At 48.9% G+C, this 23,108-nt stretch overlaps 1 protein-coding gene across 2 annotated transcripts in view; it reads left to right on the forward strand.

Moving 5' to 3' along the window:
• Window positions 1–1,361: 1,361 nt before the first annotated feature.
• Window positions 1,362–23,108, forward strand: part of LOC139237827 (adhesion G protein-coupled receptor E2-like) — an 86,909-nt gene continuing 65,162 nt past the window's right edge. For both annotated transcript variants that reach the window (XM_070867055.1, XM_070867057.1), the window contains exons 1-3: window positions 1,362–1,485; window positions 7,036–7,122; window positions 9,672–9,830. In XM_070867055.1, the coding sequence (XP_070723156.1) occupies window positions 1,455–1,485; window positions 7,036–7,122; window positions 9,672–9,830 (277 nt within the window). In that variant the 5' untranslated portion in view covers window positions 1,362–1,454. The remainder of the gene's footprint in view (window positions 1,486–7,035; window positions 7,123–9,671; window positions 9,831–23,108) is intronic.

The raw sequence follows: 23,108 nt of genomic DNA on the forward strand, positions 1-23,108 counted from the left end.
CCACTGTACTGCAGCACTTTGCAATTTTTCTCCATTTAAATAATAACTTGCTCTTTGATTTTTTTTCTGCCAAAGTGCATAACCTCACACTTTCCAACATTATACTCCATCTGCCAAATTTTTGCCCACTCACTTAGCCTGTCCATGTCCTTTTGCATGTTTTTTGTGTCCTCCTCGCACATTGCTTTTCCTCCCATCTTTGTATCATCGGCAAACTTGGCTACGTTACACTCAGTCCCTTCTTCCAAGTCGTTAATATAGATTGTAAATAGTTGGGGTCCCAGCACTGATCCCTGCAGCACCCCACTAGTTACTGATTGCCAACCTGAGAATGAACCATTTATCCCGACTCTCTGTTTTCTGTTAGCCAATCCTCTATCCATGCTAATATATTACCTCCAACCTAGTAGATTTTTATCTTGTGCAGTAACCTTTTATGTGACATCTTGTCAAATGCTTTCTGCAAGTCCAAATACACCACATCCACTGGTTCCTCTTTATCCACCCTGTTCGTTAAGTGCTCAAAGAATTCCAACAAATTTGTCAAACATGACTTCACCTTCATAAATCCATGCTGACTCTGCATGACCGAAATATGTTTTTGCAAATGTCCCGATACTGCTTCTTTAATAATGGACTCCAACATTTTCGCAACCACAGATGTTAGACTAACTGATCTATAGTTTCCTGCTTTTTGTCTGCTTCCTTTTTTTAAACAGGGGCGTTACATTTGTTGTTGTAATGCTGTTACTGTCCATATATAACACGCACTGTTACTGACCATTTATAAACACACGAAAAGAAAGACTTGCATTTATATAGCGCCTGTCATGACCATCGGACATCTCAAAGCATTTACATCCAATGAAGTACTTTAGGAGTGTAGTCACGGTTGTAATGTGGGAAACGCGGCAGCCAATTTGTGCACAAGCAAACTCCCACACACAGCAACATGATAATGACCAGATCATCTGTTTTTTTTGTTATGTTGATTGAGGGATAAATATTGGCCAAGACACCAGGGATAACTCCCCTGTTCTTCTTCGAAATAATGTCATGGGATCTTTTACGTCCACCTGAGAGATCAGACGGGGCCTGGGTTTAACGTCTCATCCGAAAGACGGCACCTCCGATAATGCAGCACTCCCTCAATACTGCACTGGAATGTCAGCCTAGATTCTTGTGCTCAAGTCCCTGGAGTGGGATTTGATCCCACAACCTTCTGTATCAGAGGTGACAGTCCTATCCCCTGAGCCATTGCTGACATAGCTACTATGCTTTTTGTCATGAATGTTTGTGTAACTGTAAGAACACAGTTTCCCTCCAGCAGAGTGGCAGTTCCTGTCGGTGACGTGGAGAGTATAGAAGGGCTGAGTATGCGATCCGCTCTGCTCAGTGTGTGAGAGGTGCTACCTGGAGTCACAGGTCCTGAGAGACCAAAGCGTGGGCAAATCATGAAATCAGGAACTCTGTGCCTGATCCTGGGTGAGTAAGGGGGTTGCTGAAATGGGGTGACGGGTCTAGGCAGTTTCAAGATAAAGATCACAAATTTATATTGCAATTTGTGACATATAATGACCGAAACCGTGTTGAATGTGTAACTTAATCCGGATGGGGAATGGAAGTTTGACCAGCAGTGGTGATGAGTGCCTCAGCTGTGTTCATTCATGGGATAAAGCCCTCATTCAGTGTTTTAAGTGTAACTGTGTGGTGAGTTGGGAGGTGGCTCGTGTGGAGCATAAATGCTGGTATAGACCAGCTGGGCCGAGAGGCCTGTTTCTGTGCTGTAGATTCTATGTAAATGTCACCGTGAGCAGCGTAATTGGGCAAAAGCTGCGCAGCAAGAGACTGAGAGAGGCTCTCAGGTTAAACCCAAAGCCCCATTGCGGCAGCAGTTATACCAGAGGCGCGATCGCCACGAGTCGTACCGTGAGCGCAGGAAGTCTCTTCGCACAGCCCCTTAAACACAGCTCGGCTTTGCGGAGTTCAAGCCAGTGGCTCCGGCCTCCTCCCTCCCCACCGCCCTCCCCCCCGGCTCACACCTCAAAGCGGGGTGTGGGAGATCCTGACACCTCGGAGAACTGGGTGTGAGTTCAGCCCAGTCCGGTCAGATAGACGTGTCCTCTGCTCATGTGCCCCTTGTAGCTCGGTGTCAGCCGTGGCTCAGTGGGCAGCACTACTCGCCCACGTCAGAAAGTTGTGGATTCAAAGTCCCACTCCAGGGACTTGAGCACAAAAATCTAGGCTGACACTCCCAGTGCCGATGAGACGTTAAACCGAGGCCCCGTCAGCTGTCTCAGGTGGGTGTAAAAAATCCCACGGCCACTCTTTCGAAGAAAAGCAGGGGAGTTATCCCCGGTGTCCTGGGGCCAATATTTATCCCTGAATCAACATAACAAAAAAAAAAATTATCTGGTCAGTATCACGTTGCTGTTTGTGGGAGCTTGCTGTGCGCAAATTGGCTGCTGCGTTTCCCACATTACAACAGTGACTATACTCCAAAAGTATTTCATTGGCTGTAAAGCCCTTTGAGACGTCTGGTGGTCATGAAAGGCGCTATAGAAATGCAAGTCTTTCTTTCCTTTACAGAGAGCATTGTTTACCACCTTAGTCAGTAGTACAGCTCAAAATTCAGAATGGTCAATTCTTAGATGGACGGGTTAATTTTTTGTGGCCGTCCTTCTTGGGCACTGCTTCTGGTCTGTTTCATCGACCTTACTAAAATGCTGTTTTTATATCGTTCTTTCTGGTGCTAAAACAGTTTGCTAATGTCTGTGACGGGCTCTCCGAGGCCTGGCCAGGCGGATGTCTTTTCTTTAACCTCGCCCCTTATTTCTGCAAAAACAAAGTCTTGGCCAGACTTTAACAGTCTGAAACAATAATAACGTTTTCCAACTTAGTCAAGCTTTCCAGCATGCCCTTGATTCTGGTCAAGTTTAAAAGTGTGGTGTTTCTAGTCCATTCTTTGAGTTTTCCCTAATCATCATCATAGGCAGTCCCTCGGAATCGAAGAAGACTTGCTTCCACTCTAAAAATGAGTCCTTAGGTGATTGCACAGTCCAATACGAGAACCACAGTCCCTGTCACAGGTGGGACAGACAGTCGTTGAAGGAAAGGGAGGGTGGGACTGGTTTGCTGTACGTTCTTTCCGCTGCCTGCGTCTGTTTTCTGCATACTCTCGGCGATGAGACTCGAGGTGCTCAGTGCCCTCCCGGATGCACTTCCTCCACTTAGGGCGGTCTTTGGCCAGAGACTCCCAGGTGCCGGTGGGGATGTTGCACTTTATCAGGGAGGCTTTGAGGGTGTCACTGAAACGTTTCCTCTGCCCACCTTTGACTCGTTTGCCGTGAAGGAGTTCCAAGTGGAGCGCTTGCTTTGGGAGTCTCGTGTCTGGCATGCGGACAATGTGAGTTTTCCCTAAAAGCTGGTATTAAAACTTCATCGGGAAAAGTCCCGATTACTTCAGCAGCTGGGAAAAAGCCCGTGACACCAGGGCTGTCGGGTGCACCTTCTGCAACTGGGCTTGAGGCACATGTTGGGGGCTGTGGGGAGCAGATTGACCTCCCACTCAGCCTGCCCTGGGGATGTTTCATGCTGACATTGGCTATCAAGTACAAATGAGTCCCGCTCTTCAGCCCTGCTGTTCAAGGTTTTCATTTCAAAAGGGAAACAAGCTGATTAACAACTTTTGCAAAAGCAAAAAGGACCGTACAACAACAACTTGCATTTATCTAGCGTGGTTAACATCATAAACCGTCCCAAGGTGCTTCACGGGAACGTAGTCAGGCTAAAATTGATACCGAGCCATACGAGAACAGAAGAAATAGGAGCAGGAGTCGGCCATTTGGCCCCTCGAGCCTGCTCCACCATTCAATAATATGTCTTCAGATGCTCTAATAATGACTCCACGAGACAATGTGTTATGCTTGAACTGTAGTGACCTTAGTCCATTTAATGTAACTCCAGAGTGAAGATCACACCTGGTGGCCTGCCTTTCATACTAGGCCTGGCACACCTGTACCGGTAACCCACAAGTCTCCCACTGCAGTGCCCTCTGGTGGCACACCTTATAATAGTACAAGCAGTAACCATGTAGGATATATGACATCACTCTCTCCCAAGTCCTTAGTGTAAATCGCCTTTGCATTGACTGTGCTCTGGGCTTAGCTCTATCTGGTTAACCCTTGGAGGGTTGTTTCTAGCTTGAGTGAGTAGGTGGTGTTTCGTTGGTAGTAGAGTTGCTGGTGACTTCTGTTTGTGCGTCCATGACCACTCCATTCTCTCCCCCCCCTGCTTCCCCCCACCCCCCTCCCCCGCCACATACAGATTGTGCCATTGGCTCATTACATTCATATCTCTTCAGGTCCCCCAAAAAATTTGCACTTACAGTATTGCATTCATGGTACCGAGGTATGTATATTTGAATGGTGAGGTAGATACTTGGAATATACTTGGAGTGAGTGCTGGGGTCAGTGTGTGAGGACAAACTAATGCCAGAACTGCTGGATGGTGTCCAGGTAGTCTGGTGATGGCGTGGTGCCCAGTGCTGACAGTGGGAACCCGGTTGGCTCAAGTTGCCTGCTCTTGGGGCTTTTGCCGTTGCTTCTAGTGTCGGGCAGGTTGACAGATGCCTGTGACCTCCCTGACCTCTCCTTGCGCCCTGGGTCGCTGCTGCTCCCTGAGGGGCAGTCGTCTATCAGTGCACAGGGAGCTGCTGACTCGCTTGCCTGGGTGTTATTTGGTTTAGGATCCTGGCTGGTCCCAGTCCCATTTGGAAGAACCGTTGCAGGTGACCCTTCGTTCTCAGGTGTAGCCTTGTTGGCGATAGTGTCTGAGGGCTGTGCCTTAGCGCAGTTTGCTCTTTCAGGCTCGTGGCGGTTGGTGCCATCAGGTGCCTGAGATGTGGAACCGATCGGGGGCAGGGTATCGATACCGGTGCTGTTGACCTCCTGAGATCACTTGCTCCGCAGCTTGTATGTATTGGCTGCTTGTGGCCACACTCGTGGTGCATCACTCTGGTCCCAGGGACGCAGGCTACACATTCGGTAGCTCGCTGGACCTGTGTGCTCCCGATGGGTGTTTGCCCGCTGCATTGACTGTATGCAGTTGAAATCCTACATCACACAACATTTCATTACTTATTGTAAATAACCTGTAGCTCCGATCGCAATCGTGTGACTTTTCCTTGCTTATTGCATGCACACAACTCTGATCATCAATTACACATTTTACATGATCGCAATCGCGCGACTTTTCCTTGCTTATTGCATGTACGCAACTCTGATCATCAATTACACATTTTATATCGAACTCACAGTTGCTGTCACATTGATTGAGAGTGTGGATCTGTCCCTTTAAGTGTGGTGAGTTGTGGACCTCCTTTAAGAGAGCCTTGCTATCTTTACCCCAATCCTCTTCTTCGCTTGGTGCCACATGTTGCTCCATCAGCACTGCATCTCCTGGTCCAGCCGCCGCCATCTTTTTCTTCAGCGCCTCACCTCGTGGTTTGGGCGCCATCTTTCTTCCATCCACGATGTCGACTGCTATGATCCTCTTCTCCCCGGGTTCTGCCACCGAAGCTGGGAAGTCACCTCTGGGTCTGATTTTCTTCCTCCGGAGTCCTGCCACTGGAGCCTGGAAGGTGCGTTCAGGTCGTCTCAGCTGGATCATCTCCACGCAGTCGTGCTGAGCGGTCTGTGCCTCGGGTGCTGTGCTGGCCTGCTCTCTGGTGTCGGATCCAGCCTCAGGTGGGGGTTTGCTTTGCCTCTGAGCGCGGGGGACGTTGATCGCTGGAGGGATAAAATCGTCCCAGCTCCAATGGATCTTCTCCATCCACCTTCTTCTGAGTAGCTTTGGTCCATCTCCTGCAACAATCCACAGGGTTAAATTGTGCACCGCGCCATCATGGAGTACCTTTACATCCGCAGTACCGACAACTGGTATAAGTTCATTGGTGTAGGTGCGCAGCTTTGCCTGAACTGGGACCAACTTGGGTCGTTCAGCCTGATTGTCCCATAGCCTCTCAAAGGCTTCTTGATTCAGTACTGACTGGCTCGCCCCTGTGTCCACTTCCATGAAGACTGGAATGCCATTTATCTCGACTTCCATCCTCATCGTGGGGCTGAGCTGCCTCTCTGACTATCGCTTCATAATCCACGCTGGATTCATGGCCATCTGCAGACTCTTCATCAACACAGTGAGTCATATTTCTTTTACACATTCGCTGGAGGTGGCCCTTTGTACTGCCTTTACATACATAGTCTTTAAAACGGCACTGGTGAGCCCTGTGAGAATCACACATGGTGGCCTGCCTTTTATACTAGGCCTGGCACAGATAACCTACAAGTCTCCCACTGCAGTGCCCATGTAGGATACATGACAAATAAGATCATGGCTGATCTGATCTTGGCCTCAACTCCACTTCCCCGCCCAGTCCCCTTGACTCCCTTATTGTTCAAAAATCTATCTCCAACTTAAATATATTCGAGAATTCCAAAGATTCACGACCCTCTGAGAGAAGAAATTCCTCCTCATCTCCGTTTTACATGGGCGGCCCCTTATTCTGAAAGAAGGAGACGTTGGGACAGGTGACTAAACGTTTTGGCCAAAGCACTCGGATTTTTAGCCGTGTCTTAAAGGAGGAGAAAGAGGCGATGAAGTTTAGGGAGGGAACTCCAGTGCTGAGGGTCTTGCCAGCTGAAGGCACGGCCACCAGTGGTGGAGTGAAGGAATTCGGAGATGCACAAGAGGCCAGTGTTCTCAGAGGGTGGGAGGCCGCAGAGATCGCAGAGCGTTGTAGAGCTGGAGGAGGTAAAGAGAAAGGGAGAAGTGAGGCCATGGAGGTCCTAGAAGTTTAGATCTGAGATACGCCGGCATGGACTGGTTGGGCCGAATGGCCTGTTTCTGTGCTGTATATCCTGTGTAATATTGGCGGATTGGGAGCCAATGTAGATCAGCGAGCACAGGGGTAATGAGTGGATGGGATTTGACGCGAATATTTTTTTCAAACACATGAACATTTTCTTTTCCTCCCAGTGATCTACTTTGGCAATGGATGGGGTCCAGGGAGAGCGAAGGGATGCAAACCTGGATTCTATCGTACAACGGACAGGGACTGCATTGGTGAGTCATAACCTGGAGACTGGCTTCTCCTCTTGTTCTCCTCCGCTCTCATATATTTTTAACAATGGTCTGGATGGCAGCAAGGTTTGTAAACTCACTTTGAGAAACAGTTGGAGGTATGGTGTCCAAATTTACAGATTGTACCAAATTGCAATGGGTGAGGGGGGTGGGGAGGGGGTGGGGTGAGGGTATAGCTAATGATATGGAGGACTGCACCGAAATATAGGACAACGTAAACAAGCTTCCAGAGTGAAATTCAATACAGCAAAGTGTGAGGTGGTTCATTGTGGTAAGATGAATAAGGAAGCCATTTATTCCTTGGAAGATAAAAAATTAATTTCTCGTCCTTATTTTCAAATCCCTCCAAGGCCTCACCCCTCCCTATCTCAGTAATCTCCTCCAGCCCCACAACGCTCCCCCTCCCCCCCCGAGATATCTGCACTCCTCTAATCTGCCCTCTTGTGCATCCCTGATTATAATCGCTCAACCATTGGTGGCCGTGCCTTCAGCTGCCTGGGCCCCAAGCTCTGGAACTCCCTCCCTAAACCTCTTTGTCTCTCTACCTCTCTTTTCTGCCTTAAGTCGCTCCTTAAAACCTACCTCTTTGACCCAGCATTTGGTCACCTGCCCTAATTGCTCTTTATGTGGCTCAGTGTCAAACTTTGTTTTATAACGCTCCCGAGAAGCGTCTTGGGACATTTTACTATGTTAAAGTCGTGCTATAAATACAAGTTGGTTCCTCTTCTTCCTCTTCCTCTTCTTTCTCCTCTTCCTTTTGCTCTTCTTTTCTTCTACCTCCTCTTCCTTGGAGTTCACCTGGAATCTGTCATCACTGACCCGTGATACCTTGTCACCACAAACAAAAGATGTTGGAATGATCTACAGTTGATGTTACACAGTGTTCCTGTACTTGCTGAGAGTAACAACACACAATGGGCAATGGAGAGGACAATCAAAGAAAAGGGCAGTAACAGTGATGGGCTTTGTCACTGACGCTAAATGGAGCTGACTCCTTCATTTTATGAACATAATTCTCTTTGTGCAAAGGGAAAAAGTTTATTGTTTGCAACCAGTGTCGTCATGGTGTCTGCAAATGTGGGCGTTCTTTCTCCCACAGCTTCTCCCCAGGCCCAGGTGTGTTCTGTCCACAAAAAGCGGGACAAGTCCAATCCGGCCAATTACCTCCCTATCAGTCTACTCTCAATCATCAGCCAAGTGATGGAAGGTGCCATTGACAACGCGATCAAGCGGCACTTACTCATCAACAACCTTCTCACCCACGTTTTACTGGCTGGAGTCATGACTAGCCCAAAGGAAGATGGCTGTGAATGTTGGAGGTCAATCATTTCAGCCCCAGGACATCACTGTAGGAGTTCCTCAGGCAGCCCAACCATCTTAGGCCCAACCATCTTTAGTTGCTTCATCAATGACCCTCCTCCCCCATGATTGGGTCAGAAATGGGGATGTTCATGAATGATTATACAGTGTTTAATTCCATTCACAACTCCTCAGATAATGAAGCAGTCCATGACCGCATGCAGCAAGACCTGGACAACATTCAGGTTTGGGCTGATAAATGGCAAGTAACATTCACACCACACAAGTGCCAGACATTGACTATTTTTAACAAGTGAGAATCTAACCACCTCCCTTGGCATTCAATGGCATTACCATCGCCAAATCCCCCACCATCAACATCCTGGGGGTCACCATTGACCAGAAATTTAATTGGACCAGCCATATAAATACTGTGGCTACAAGAGCAGGTCAGAGGCTGAGTATTCTGCAGCGAGTGTCTCACCTCCTGACTCCCCAAAGCCTTTACACCATCTACAAGACACAAGTCAGCAGTGTGATGGAATACTCTTCACTTGTCTGGACGAGTGCAGCTCCAACAACACTGAAGAAGCTTGACACCATCCAGGACAAAGCAGCCACTTGATTGGTACCCCATCCACCACCTTCAACATTCACTCCCACCATCACCGGTTGCAGTGTGTACCATCGACAAGATGCACTGCAGCAACTCGCCAAGGCTTCTTCGGCAGCACCTCCCAAACCCGCGACGTCTACCACCTAGAAGGACAAGGGCAGCAGGTGCATGGGAACACCACCACCTCCATGTTCCCCTCCAAGTCACACACCATCCTGACTTGGAAATATATCACCATTTCATTGTCGCTGAGTTAAAATCCTGGACCTCCCTCCCTAACAGCACTGTGGGAGCACCTTCACCACACGGACTGCAATGGTTCAAGAAGGTGACTCACCATCACCTTCTCAAGAGCGATTAAGGATGAGCAATAAATGCTGGCCAAAATGGAATGTACCATATGAATGGAGCATGTTTCTGGGACCCTTAGCATGCCCAGCAGAGGTAGAATTGGGAAGAAGTGTGTAAAATTAAAACTTATGCCCCAACCGTGCACCAATATGAGATCAGAAGCGTTAATCCCCTCTCTAACTCCCAGAGAGAAAGATTCACTGGTTCCCACTGTGTCACTTAATTTAACCAAGCAATCGCATAATCCTGTTTCTCCCCATTTCAGATGACAATGAGTGTGATGGTGATGATAATACTGTAAAAGCATTGTGCGGTGCACACACAGAATGTTACAACACACCAGGGAGTTACTACTGTACCTGTAAGAAAGGATACATCAACCCATCAGGAAGCACCAACTTTACCAACAGGACAAACTGCCAAGGTAAAGAAGTGGTTCACAATTTGTGCCTCTTTCTGCGCGTGTTGAAAGGATGCAGGGATTTGTCCCCCGTGTCCAGCACTATTATTTTAAAGGTCCTCCATTTGATTTCGCAGTAAATATTGACAATCATCCTCCTCCAATCCATCTGATTTCATTCTTCAGTTTTCTCTTTGCATTTAGGCTTTTTAAAGTTATATAAGTCTGGCTTCTGGTCTTTGGTAAAATCAGGTTAAACTTGGATCAGTCGGAGGTCCCTGTCGGGCTCCAATTAGGGATGGGCAATAAATTATGGCCCCGTCAGCGACACCCACATCCTGGGGCTACAATGGGGCTGCAATCTGGAAGCTGAGAGTAGTGTCCGATTCTCCTGACCGTTCTTTCTCTCGTAGCTTCTCCAGACTAGACTCTCTGTGATGGAAACTCTTGGCCTCTCCATAGATTTGGAGCTCCCGTCTGCTGTGCGCAGCAGAGTTCCGAGCCCAAAGAGTCGCGAAGGTCAGGAAGGGTCTGTAACCGGGACTGGCTGTGAGGACTGAATCGGAGCAGGCGAGTGTCTGTGGGGAAGCGCAAGGCAGACACATTTCTGCTCAGGGGGTGAATCACCTCAAAGAGGAGAGACACTGAAAGAAAGAAAGCCTTGGATTTATACAGCTCCTTTCACGACCACCGGATGTCACAAAGCGCTTTACAGCCAATGAAGTACTTTTGAAGTGTAGTCACTGTTGCAATGAAAGAAACACGGCAGCCAATTTGCGCACAGCAAGCTCCCACAAACAGCAACGTGATAATGACCAGATAATCTGTTTTTAGTGATGTTGGTTGAGGGATAAATATTGGCCGGGACACCGGGATAACTCCCCTGCTCTTCTTCAAAATAGTGCCGTGGGAACTTTTATGTCCACCTGAGAGGGCAGATGGGATCTCGGTTTAACATCGCATCACCCTCAGCACTGCACTGGGAGTGTCAGCCTAGATTTATGTGCTCAAGTCCCTGGAGTGCGATAACAGTGACTATACTTCAACAAAAAAGTACTTCATTGGCTGTAAAGTGCTTTAGGACGTTCGGTGGTTGTGGAAGGTGCTATATAAATGCAAGTCCTTCATTCTTTACCGTTGGTTTAAAGTTGAAATTGTGCCAATAGTGAGACCCACTTCCCCTTACCAATCTCGACAGTCTCTCACTTTCCAGGTATGCCTCCTCCATAACCACCTTATTAAAAAGTGCACGATGATGTATTTTTCATCCAATTAGGGAAGTTCAGTCACTTGCCAGTGAGGAGCAGAATTTAATTTGGAGCATTATGACTAAATACAGGAAACATCTGTATGTTTTGAGGAAGTCACAGAGCTGTACACTTAATTGCTGTAAATGGATATAAACAAATGCCTAGCTCGGGAAGGTGCAGCTCAGCCAATACTGACGAGGGGTCATTTCACAAATGCACACTACCACCATGAGACTTGTCCATCGGGACCACAGCGGGAGAGAGATTGGTGTCGCCCAGGATTCTGTCCTTTAATGTTAATGGACACCATATCCCATGGGATGACGAAAGGGGGCGAAATTGCTCCTCGTACCTTTATGGGGGTGCCCCGGCAGCGGATTTCCGCAAGATTCCCGACCAGCGAATTTTCCCGCACCAGCCTTGCAGTGCGCGGGATAATTTCCACGTGGGGCGGTAAGGGGTCGGCGCGCACGTGATGCTGTCATTGCCATTTGCGCACATGCCTGGGGCATTAATCGCGGAGCGCAGTGCTGCCGGTACAGCCCCACCCCCCGAAAGCTCTAGGGCAATTTCCTGGGAGGTGGTAGTGCCCCCATGCCCCGTTTGTGCCCCCCAGAGGTGCTTTTGCCCCCCCCCCAAAGACTTGCATTTATATAGCGCCTTTCACGACCTCAGGAAATGGCCGATTGGCAAGTGGGACCCATCACTTGGGGCCCAGTAGTCCAGATTCGTGCCTGTCGGTCCCACTTCAACCATTGCTCCTTGGCCCTAACGTCCTTCACACTGATGAGCAAAACATTCCTCCGCTTCCCCGCCTCCCCCCAAATAATGTTTAGAAAGATCTCCCAGCAGTTGGTTAAGTCAGTAAAGTCTCTTTCTTATGTATTACAGATATTGGTGAGTGTGTGGATACAATGAGAGTTTGCGGGCGCTGTCTTGTATGTAACCACAATGTATCACCACTGTATTACTGTATACACTCAACATAGATGTACACCTTGGCCACAAGGGGTGAACATGTGGGAGACACTCCTTACCTGATCACACAGGTATAAAGAGGGAGGTCCCACGCAGGGTCATCGTCTTTGGAGGCCTGTGAATAAAGAGTTAAGGTCACAGAGTGACCTTGTCCCCAGAATGTGCCTCGTGTGGTTTCATACTGTAGAGTAAGGACTTTACATTGGCGACGAAAAACGAGAATTCATGATCCATGAGAATGGCCACCGGTAGCACGGAGGAACGTGACTGTGTTGTTGAAGACTGCGACGATTTTATCGAGAGGCTTCAGCAAAGCTTCGTTACGATAGAATGGCTGGGGGATGCAGCGGCCGACAAGCGAAGGGCTCATCTTTTGACCAGCTGCGGACCAAAGACTTACGCGCTATTGAAGGACTTACTAGCACCCGAAAAGCCGGTGGACAAAACCTTTGAAGAACTCAGCAAATTGATCGGGGAGCACCTCAAACCGGCGAGTAGCATACATTTGGCCCGGCACAGATTCTACACCCACCGACGTCGTGAAGGACAGAGCATACCGGACTTCGTAGCGGACCTCCGCCGTTTGGCCAGCCTCTGTAAGTTCAGAGACGCCTGCAGGGGGGAGATGCTAAGGGACTTCTTTATCGAGGGCATCGGTCATGCGGAAATTTTCCGCAAATTAATTGAGACCAAGGATTTGACCTTGGAAGCGGCGGCGTTGATAGCTCAAACTTTCATGGCGGGGGAGGAAGAGACGAAAATAATATACGCGCGCAATTCTGCCTCTAACACGGCAATGGATCAGGGAGTCAACATCATCGATGCGACTCAGAGCCCCGCAGGCAGGCAGGGGCAGTCCGACACTCCCCAGGCAGCAATAGACCCCAGAGTAGGACTTCAACAGAGACAATGGCAGGCTGAATGGACATTCACGCCATCACAGTGGACAATGTGGCCCGGGATGGGGCCATTGACACCCACTAATAGGGTACTTAAGAGCAGTCAAAGGGACAGTCAGTGCAGAATGCCTGGCCATAGTCCCTTTGTTCCCAACAATGGAAACTTAAACTCGTGCTGGAGGTGTGGGGGAAACACTCAGCTAGATCTTGCAGATTTCAACAGTTTGTCTGCAGGAACTGCAAGCTCAGTGGCCACTTAGCTCGAATGTGCAGGAAGTCTGCAACCAGGCTAATATATGAGGCGGATGGACCAGAAGAGGGTTCTTTGAGGCAGGATGACTTTTGGGGCAAATCGATGGACGCCGAGGTTCAGCGGGTCCATGTGGCAAATATTCACAGTTCATACACCAAAACGCCACCAATGACGATGAGGGTTTTATTAAACGGTATTTTTGTACGCATGGAGCTGGACACGGGGGCCAGCCAGTCACTCATGGGCATTCAGCAATTTGAAAAGTTATGGCCACTTAAAGCCAGTAGACCCAAATTAGCATGTATCGAGATACAATTATGGACTTACACTAAAGAAATCATTCCAGTGCTAGGCAGTGCAATGTTGGCTGTCACACACAATGGGTCAGTGAATCGGCTGCCGCTCTGGATTGTCCCGGGCAATGGTCCCGCACTGTTGGGGAGGAGCTGGTTAGCCGAGATGAACTGGAAATGGGGGGATGTTCACATGTCATCTGTGGAGTGAAGTTCGTGCTCACAAGTCCTACAACAATTTGATTCACTATTCCAACCTGGCGTCGGGACTTTTAAAGGCACTACACATCACCGCGGACGCCAGGTCAGTGCACCACAAAGCCAGAGCGGTGCCATATGTGATGCGGGAAAAGATTGAGAGCGAATTAGACCGGCTGTTGAGAGAGGGCATCATCGCCTGTTGAATTCAGCAACTGGGCGAGCCCCATCGTTCCCGTCCTAAAAGCGTATGGCTCTGTCAGGATCTATGGCGACTCCAAGGCCACCATCAATCGGGTGTCCCTACAAAATCAATACCCGCTCCCGAGAGCGGAGGACCTCTTCGCCACGCTGGCAGGCAGCAAGCTGTTCACCAAGTTGGACCTCACTTCAGCCTATATGACCTAGGAACTGGCCGACGAATCTAACCTACTGACCACCATCACCACGCACAAGGGACTGTTCGTTTATAACAGATGCCCGTTTGGCATTCGATCAGCAGCCGTGATTTTTCAAATAAACATGGAAAGCCTGCTTAAATCCTTCCTGGAACGATCGTATTCCAGGACGACATCCTCATCACGGGTCGAGACACCGAGGAACACCTCCACAACCTGGAGGAGGTGCTGGACCGGGTAGGCCTGTGACTCAAGAAGTCTAAATGTGTGTTCTTAGCTCCTGAGGTTGAGTTTCTGGGCAGGAGGGTTGCTGCAGATGGGATTCGGCCAATCGAATCCAAAACAGAGGCGATTCGATGAGCTCCCAGGCCCTGCAACACATCAGAGTTGCGTTCATTCCTGGGACTGTTGAACTATTTAGGGAACTTTCTGCCGAATTTGAGCACGTTGTTGGAGCCGCTACACGTGCTCCTGCGTAAGGGTTGCGATTGGTTTTGGGGGGGCTGTCAGGAACGGGCTTTTGATCGGGCACGAAACCTACTTTGTTCAAACAAGTTGTTGGCCCTGTATGACCCCTGTAAAAAATTAATTCTGACATGTGATGCATTGTCCTATGGGGTTGGCTGCGTGTTGCAGCAGGGCAATGCTGAGGGTCAACTACAATCAGTGGCTTATGCTTCCAGGTTGCTCGCTCAAGCAGAACGGAGATATGGGATGGTCGAGAAGGAAACGCTTGCATGTGTCTATGGTGCAAAAAAAATGCATCAGTACCTCTTTGCTAGGAAGTTTGAATTAGAGACGGACCACAAGCCATTAACATCCCTGTTGTCAGACAGCAAGGCTATCAATGCCAATGCATCAGCTCGCATACAGCGATGGGCTCTCACGCTGGCTGCTATTGACTACTCCATCTGGCACCGGCCCGGCATCGAAAATTGCGCTGACGCGCTCAGCAGGCTTCCATTGGCCACCACTGAGGAAGCAGCGGGGCAAAGCGCTGAGATGGTCATGGCTGTCGATGCCTTTGACAGCGCAGGCTTCCCCATCACAGCCCACCAGATCAAAATCTGGACAAACAGAGATCCCCTCCTATCCCTGATTAAGAAATATGTCCTGACTGGGGTTTGGGCGCCCGCACATGGAGCATGCCCTGAGGAGGTCAGACCGTTCCACAGACGGATGGATGAGCTCTCCATCCAAGCCGACTGCCTACTATGGGGCACCTGGGTAGTTATGCCCCAGAAGGGCAGGGAGGCATTCATCAGGGAATTCCACAGCGAGCACCCAGGCATTGTGCTGATGAAGGCCATTGCCCGGTCACACGTTTGATGGCCTGGTATTGATTCAGACCTGGAACACTGTGTTCGCAGGTGCACGATGTGTGCCCAACTGGGTAATGCCCCCAGGGAGGCCCCGCTCAGCCCGTGGCCCAGGCCCACCAGGCCATGGTCACGCATTCATGTTGACTACGCGGGCCCGTTCATGGGTAAGATGTTCCTTATCGTGGTAGATGCGTACTCGAAATGGATCGAGTGCATCATTCTGAATTCATGCACATCATCCACCACCGTGGAAAGCCTACGTGCGATCTTTGCAACCCATGGCTTGCCGGACATCCTGGTTAGTGATAATGGCCCATGGTTCACAAGTTACAAATTCCGGGAGTTTATGTCGGGCAATGGCATCAACCACGTCAGGTCTACGCCGTTCAAGCCGGCCTCCAATGGCCAGGTGGAACGTGCGGTCCAAATCATTAAGCAAGTATGCTCAGGATCCAAGGACCCTCCCTACAATGCTGCCTATCGCGTCTACTGCTGGTCTATAGATCCCGACCGCACTCGCTCACGGGGGTCCCGCCCGCAGAGCTATTAATGAAACGGACACTCAAAACTCGCCTCATTCACCCAGTCCTGACCAACATAGTTGAGGGCAAGCGCAAGTCACAAAACGAGTACCATGACCGTAATTCGAGGAGGAGATGTATCGAAATAAATGATCCTGCATTCGTCCTCAATCATACCATGGAGCCCAAATGGCTTGAGGGCACTGTAATTGACAAAGAGGGGAATAGGGTCATTGTGGTAAAACTCAACAATGGTCAGATATGCCGTAAGCATCTGGACCAAGCAAAAAAAAGGTTCAGCATTGATACGGAGGAACCTGAAGAAGACCATGAGATGGAGCTTTCAACACTGCCAGTGAACGAGCAACATGGGCAATTCGAAGAATGCACAGTCCCTGCGGTCAGCCCGGACAGGCCGGAATCACCACAGGTGACAGACACTCACGTCAGTGTCCAACAACCAGAGCCCCAACTGCGGCGCTCCACGAGGGAGCGTAGACCACCTGAAAGACTAAACCTATGATCCCAGTAAGACTTTGGCGGCGGGGGGGGGGCGGGAGGAGGTGATGTCATGTATGTAACCACAATGTAACACCACTGTATTACTGTATACACTCAACCTAGATGCACACCTTGACCACAAGGGGTGAACTTGTGGGAGACACTCCTTACCTGATCACACAGGTATAAAGAGGGAGGTCCCATACAGGGTCATCATCTTTGGAGGCCTGTGAATAAGGAGGAGGTCACAGAGTGACCTTGTCCCCAGAATGTGCCTCGTGTGGTTTTGTATTGTAAAGTAAGAACTTTACAGGCGCAATGCAAACTGTAGCAATACAATGGGAGGTTTCAACTGTACCTGTGCTGGAGGCTTTGTCCCAAACAACGGAGAACGTATCTTTACCGATATAACAAAGGTTCAGTGTCACGGTAAGGACTCTACTCTCCCTCGCAATGAGTCCCAGGATGAGAGTGTTGTGATTCTTTGTCCTCTTTGATCTTCTGAAGCCAGCGCGTTTGCCGTCTACTGTGGATCTGTGCCCGACCCGTCCCCTGTGCGCCCAATGGAGTCTGTCTGAATAACAACGGATGTTTCTGATGTGAGCACAATGAAGGATTAATAAATGACAGCCAGCATGGATTTGTTAAAGGCAATTCGTGTCTGACAACTTGATTGAGTTCTTTGATGAAGTAGCGAAGAGGGTGGATGAGGGCAGTACGGTTGATGTTATATATGTGGTCTTTCAAAAGGCGCTTGATAAAGTGGCACATAATAGATTTGTTAGCAAAATTGAATCCATGAGATTACGGGGAAAGTGACAGTGATGGTAGAAAATTGTCTGATACAGAAAGCTGAGAGTAGTGTCCGATTCTCCTGACTGTTTTTTCTCTCGTAGCTTCTCCAGACTAGATTCTCTGTGGAGGGAAACTCTTGGCCTCTCCATGGTTTTGGAGAGTTAACAGGAGTTTCTGCCTGCTGTACGCAGCAGAGTTCCGAGCTGAAAGGGTCGCGAAGGTCAGGAAGGGTCTGTAACTGGGACTGGCCGTGAGGAGTGAATCGGAGCAGGCGAGTGTCTGTGGGGAAGCGCAAGGCAGACATATTTCTGCTTAGGGAGCGAATCGCCTCAACGGAGAGAGACATTGAAAGGAAGCCTTGGATTTATACAGCTCCTTTCACGACCAGCCGATGTCACACAGCGCATTATAGCCAATTTAGTACTTTTGGAATGTAGCCACTGTTGTAATGTGGGAAACGCGGCAGCCAATTTGTGCACAGTAAACTCCCACACACAGCAATGTGATAATGACCAGATAATCTTATTTTAGTGATGTTGATTGAGGGATAAATATTGGCCGAGACACTGGGGATAACTCCCCTGCTCTTCTTCGAAATAGTGCCGTGGGAACTTTTACGTCCAGCTGAGAGGGCAGACGGGATCTCGGTTTAACATCTCATCTGAAAGACTGCACCTCATCAGCACTGCACTGGGAGTGTCAGCCTGGATTTATGTGCTCAAGAGTGGGATAACAGTGACTATACTTCAACAAAAATGTACTTCATTGGCTGTAAAGCGCTTTAAGATGTCCGGTGGTTGTGGAAGGTGCTATGTAAATACAAGTCCTTCATTCTTTTCCGTTGGTTTAAAGTTGGAATTGTGCCAATAGTGAGACCCACTTCCCCTTACCAATCTCGAGAGAATCACACTTTCCAGGTATGCCTCCTCCATAACCACCTTATTAAAAACTGCCCGATGATGTACTTTCATCAAATTAGGGAAGTTCAGTCACTTGCCAGTGAGGAGCAGAATTTAATCTGGAGCATTATGACTAAATACAGGTAACATCTATATGTTTTGAGGAAGTCACAGAGCTGTACACTTAATTGCTGCAAATGGATGTAAACAAATATCTAGCTCGGGAAGGTGAAGCTTAGCCAATACCGACAAAGGTTCATTTTACAAATGCACACCAACACCATGAGGCTTGGCTATCTGGACCACATCGGGAGAGAGGCTGGTGGCCCCCAGGATTCTTTCCTTTAATGTTAATGGACACCATGTACCATGGGATAATGAAAGAAAGAATGACTTGCATTTCTATAGCGCCTTTCATGACCTCAGGATGTCCCAACAGTCTTTACAGCCAATGAAGTACTTTTTTGGAAACGCTGCAGCCAATTTTAGCACAGCAAGCTCCCACAACAGCAATGTGATAATAACCAGATATTCTTCCCTATCTCTGTAACCTCCTCCAGCCCCCACACCCCTCCCTATCTCTGTAACCTCCTCCAGCCCCTACACCCCTCCTTATCCCTGTAACCTCCTCCAGCCCCTTCACACCTCCATATCTCTGATAGCCTCCTCCAGCCCCTACACCCCTCCCTATCTCTGTAACCTCCTCCAGCCCCTACACCCCTCCCTATCTCTGTAACCTCCTCCAGCCCCTACACCCCTCCCTATCTCTGTAACCCCCTCCAGCCCCTACACCCCTCCCTATATCTGTAACCTCCTCCAGTCCCGACACACCTCCCTATCTCAAAAACCTCCTCCAGCCCCTCCATCCCTCCCTATCTCTGTAACCTCCTCCAGCCCCTCCACCCCTCCCTATCTCTGTAACCTCCTCCAGCCCCTACACCCCTCCCTATCTCTGTAATCCCCTCCAGTCCCGACACCCCTCCCTATCTCTATAACCTCCTCCAGCCCCTCCACCCCTCCCTATCTCTGTAACCTCCTCCAGCCCCTCCACCCCTCCCTATCTCTGTAACCTCCTCCAGCCTCTACACCCCTCCCTATCTCTGTAACCTCCTCCAGTCCCGACACCCCTGCTCTTCTTCAAAATAGTGTCATGGGAGCTTTTACGTCCACTTAAGAGAGCAGACAGGTCCTCGGTTTAACGTCTCATCCAAATCACGGCACCTCCAACTCCCTCAGCACTGCGCTGGAGTGTCAGCCTAGATTTATTTTCTCAAGTCTCTGGAGTGGGACTTGAACCCACAACCTTCTGACTGAAACGCTCCACACTGGAATCTCAAATTAATCAAGTTTACCAAGTGGTTTCCGACATATCCTGCCCTTGCATTATACTGATCAGAGGTTTGGTGAAACTCCCAGTTCAGTTAACATGCAAAGATGCACGCATCTAATATATAACGGGAGAACATTCCAGCACAGAAACAGACCTTTGGCCCATCAAGGCTGCACTGGTGTTATTCTCCGTGTCTAATCCAACTCTCCTGCTCACACCCCGTACCCTTTAATACTTGTTCCCAAGCAACTCTCTACTTCCTGTCAAAGTACTTATGGACTTTGTTTCCAAATCACCCCCGCCCCCATCTAAAGAATTATTTCCTAACCAGCCTTTAATTCTCTTGATGATTATCTTACATTTGTGCCCCATGTTAGCCTCTTGCTGACAATTGAAAACAATATTTCGCCATTTCCCTCAGCATAATCCTTCGTGGTGTTGAAGATCTGCATCAGGCCGTCCTTCAGCCTTCTGAATTCCAGGGGGAGAAAAACGATGGCCCGGAATTTGCTGTGACAGGGCAATGAACAGCGACTGTAGTTAGACTTGCCCTTGCCCGTTTAATCTCACCATTGAATGGCGTGACGTTGCTGTATTTCCGCAGCAGATACCAACTAAACTCGCCGAGAGAGTTAACTCTTGTCCATTCCAGTCTAAGTAGCCTTTTAACAACGTGATAATTATAAGAACATAAGAAATAGGAGCAGGAGTAGGCCATATGGCCCCTCGAGCCTGCTCCGCCATTCAATAAGATCATGGCTGATCTGATCATGGACTCAGCTCCACTTCCCCGCCCGCTCCCCATAACCCCTTATCCCCTAACGTTTAAGAAACTGTCTATTTCTGTCTTAAATTTATTCAATGTCCCAGCTTCCACAGCTCTCTGAGGCAGCGAATTCCACAGATTTACAACCCTCTGAGAGAAGAAATTTCTCCTCATCTCTGTTTTATATGGGCGGCCCCTTATTTGCAATCAACCGCTCTGCCACTGAAACTTATCTAGTACAAGTGTGGGGGCTCTCATTCCTTCAGGTTTTAATTGTTGTTGGAGACTTTAAAAATGATTTTTGAAATGTTTTTCTTTCCGTCACTTTTTTCTCTCCCTCTTAATCCAATCAGATTGAAGGATCATGAAATGAACAGCACAAGGTCTAAGAAGGAAATGGCTGAATTCAATGTCAACCCAGGATATGGGCCGTCGCTGGCAAGGCCGGCATTATTGCCCATCCCTAATTGCCCTCGAGAAGGTGGTGGTGAGCCGCCTTCTTGAAGCCAAGGGGGTTAAGGAGTCATATAACAATGAAAAAACCCCGGGCACCAAATGGTGCATGTAATTCATGTTGAGAAATACTGATTTCTTTCAGGCAGATTTCACAGTTAACAGATTTGCTACTAATAATCTAAGTGGTCTTTGGAGCCTTATCTGTCCCTCTAAACTATTCCAACTGAAGTTAATTCATCTGCATGAACCTTCATATCCGGTGGTGACATCAGAGCAATGTGTGAACCAACACAGGTTATATCCCTTAAAGTTGAATGTTATGCTCAGCAGGGGGACTGTCTTTCACTGTATGAACCTGCTGCCAAGTCCCAGGTTTTATTGCTGCTCTGTGCTGATCTCAGTCAGGGTAGCAGTAGGGATTAGACTCAACAGCCCTAAGACAAAGAAGGGGAAATCAGCCATGTTTTTACACTTCTTATTTTTTAAATTATCAATCATGATCTATTCAATCCTTTGTGTACGTCAGCACCCCGTGCCATTTTGTGCAATTACTGAAAGACAGGTGAATGCAGCTCCTGTAGCAGAATAGTCTTTAGCTCGACACTGAGTCTTTGTATTATCTTTAAATATAGATATCCCAGTGTTTGGCCCAAATCACTTGGCACAGGTGCAGTTGAAAGACCCGACTACATTGATGCATCTTGTATTAGGGCCGCACGGGTTTGACTGACACTCGTTGAGTTCGGACCTCTCCAGCGACCCCTAGTGGACAGTACCAGTGTGGGGATGCTGCATGAGCCCAGGCTGGGCCTCTTGCCTCCTACGGCCCCATGGTCAACTAGCCTGTTGACACTCACTGGCTAAGCTCGCACATGATGGAGTCTCCCTTGGCTGGGGTGCCGAATGGGTCGTCAGCACTAGAGGCAGAAAATATCTTCGGGGAAGGAAGAGGAGAAACAAATTGGCATCAAGAGGAGCCATTCTCCATGTTGTTGTATCTCCTCCCCTTCACTGCTACGGTGCTGGATGGTGTTAAGCTCCCTGAGGTTCAGAAGGTGGAGCTGGACTGAGAGGTGGTCAGTTGGTTGAGGTGCTCAGGGCCAACTGCAAGTAAGTTTCTCATTCCAGAAATCAACGAGTATCAGTCAAACCCGTGCGGCCCTAATGCAAGATGCATCAATTGCACCTGTGCCAAAGGATCAGCGCTGAAAACCGGCTTTTCCGATGCCTTCCGGGTCCGTAGAAACTTCGTGCTGACCCGGGGAAGTCGGGATTTCTGGGCCATTGTTAGCAGACAACATGGTAAATTATGAATTTGCTTGTACCTCAGAAAGACGTAAGGATTAGATTTTCTTCACATGCAGGTTTAACGGGCGGACAATCGGGCTTCACACTCCCCTGTGATGCCGCCCCCTCCCCCGCTCACAACCTGCTGGCTCTCACTGTCCAGCCTCACCCAGGAGCAACGGGCACTTGGCTGCGAGGATGGAGGGTGGATGGACCCCCCCCCCCAGTGGGAGCAATCGCCTTCAGGAGGGGAGAAACATTGGCCCCGGAAGGACCCAGTGCCCATGTTGTGGGCACCTCCCCCCAGCACCTCACTTGCTGCGCTGTGCTGAATGGTGTTGACGTTCCCTGAGTTTGACGTCGGCAGGAGTTGAGCCGTGACACTCGGAAGGTAATTGGAAAAACATAATTTAGTCAAGCAGAGTCAGCATGGTTTTATCATGTTTGACAAATTTACTGGAGTTCTTTGAGGATGTAACGAGCTGGGTGGATAAGGGGGAAACCAGTGGATGTGGTGTATTTGGATTTCAAGAAGGCATTCGATAAGGTGCCACATAAAAGGTTACTGCACAAGATGAAAGTTCACGGGGTTGGGGGTAGTGTATTAGCATGGATAGAGGATTGGCTAACTAACAGAAAACAGAGAGTCAGGATCAATGGGTCATTTTCCGGTTGGCAAACGGTAACTAATGGGGTGCTGCAGGGATTGGTGCTGGGGCCTCAACTATTTGCAATCTATATTAATGATTTGGATGAAGAGACCGAGTGTAATGTAGCCAAGTTTGCTGATGATACAAAGATGGGTGGGCAAGCAAGTGTTGTCGGGCATTTTCAAAGGCGAAGGCACCTGCAGAATGTATGTATATATATGTGTAAAATGGCTGCCAGACATAAGATGGCTGCCAGGGATTCCGCAAAGCACTAGGGGTATTCAGCTAACCAAGTTGACTAACTTTCTGGATAGCTGATGACACTGCAGTTCAGCAGAATGTCTTTAATCAACAAGATGTCCTAGCAGAACATTGAACAAAGGACTCCCTGAAACTATGTTAAGATAAGAAAGTCAGGCACAGGCAGAACCCAAGGACAACAGAGATAACGGGGGGGGGGGGGAGGGTCTGGAAAACATCACAAGGACATAAATCAGCTCCAGCTA

The sequence above is a fragment of the Pristiophorus japonicus genome, chromosome 24 (genome assembly GCF_044704955.1).
Source record: "Pristiophorus japonicus isolate sPriJap1 chromosome 24, sPriJap1.hap1, whole genome shotgun sequence".
Classification (NCBI taxonomy): Eukaryota; Metazoa; Chordata; class Chondrichthyes; family Pristiophoridae; genus Pristiophorus; species Pristiophorus japonicus.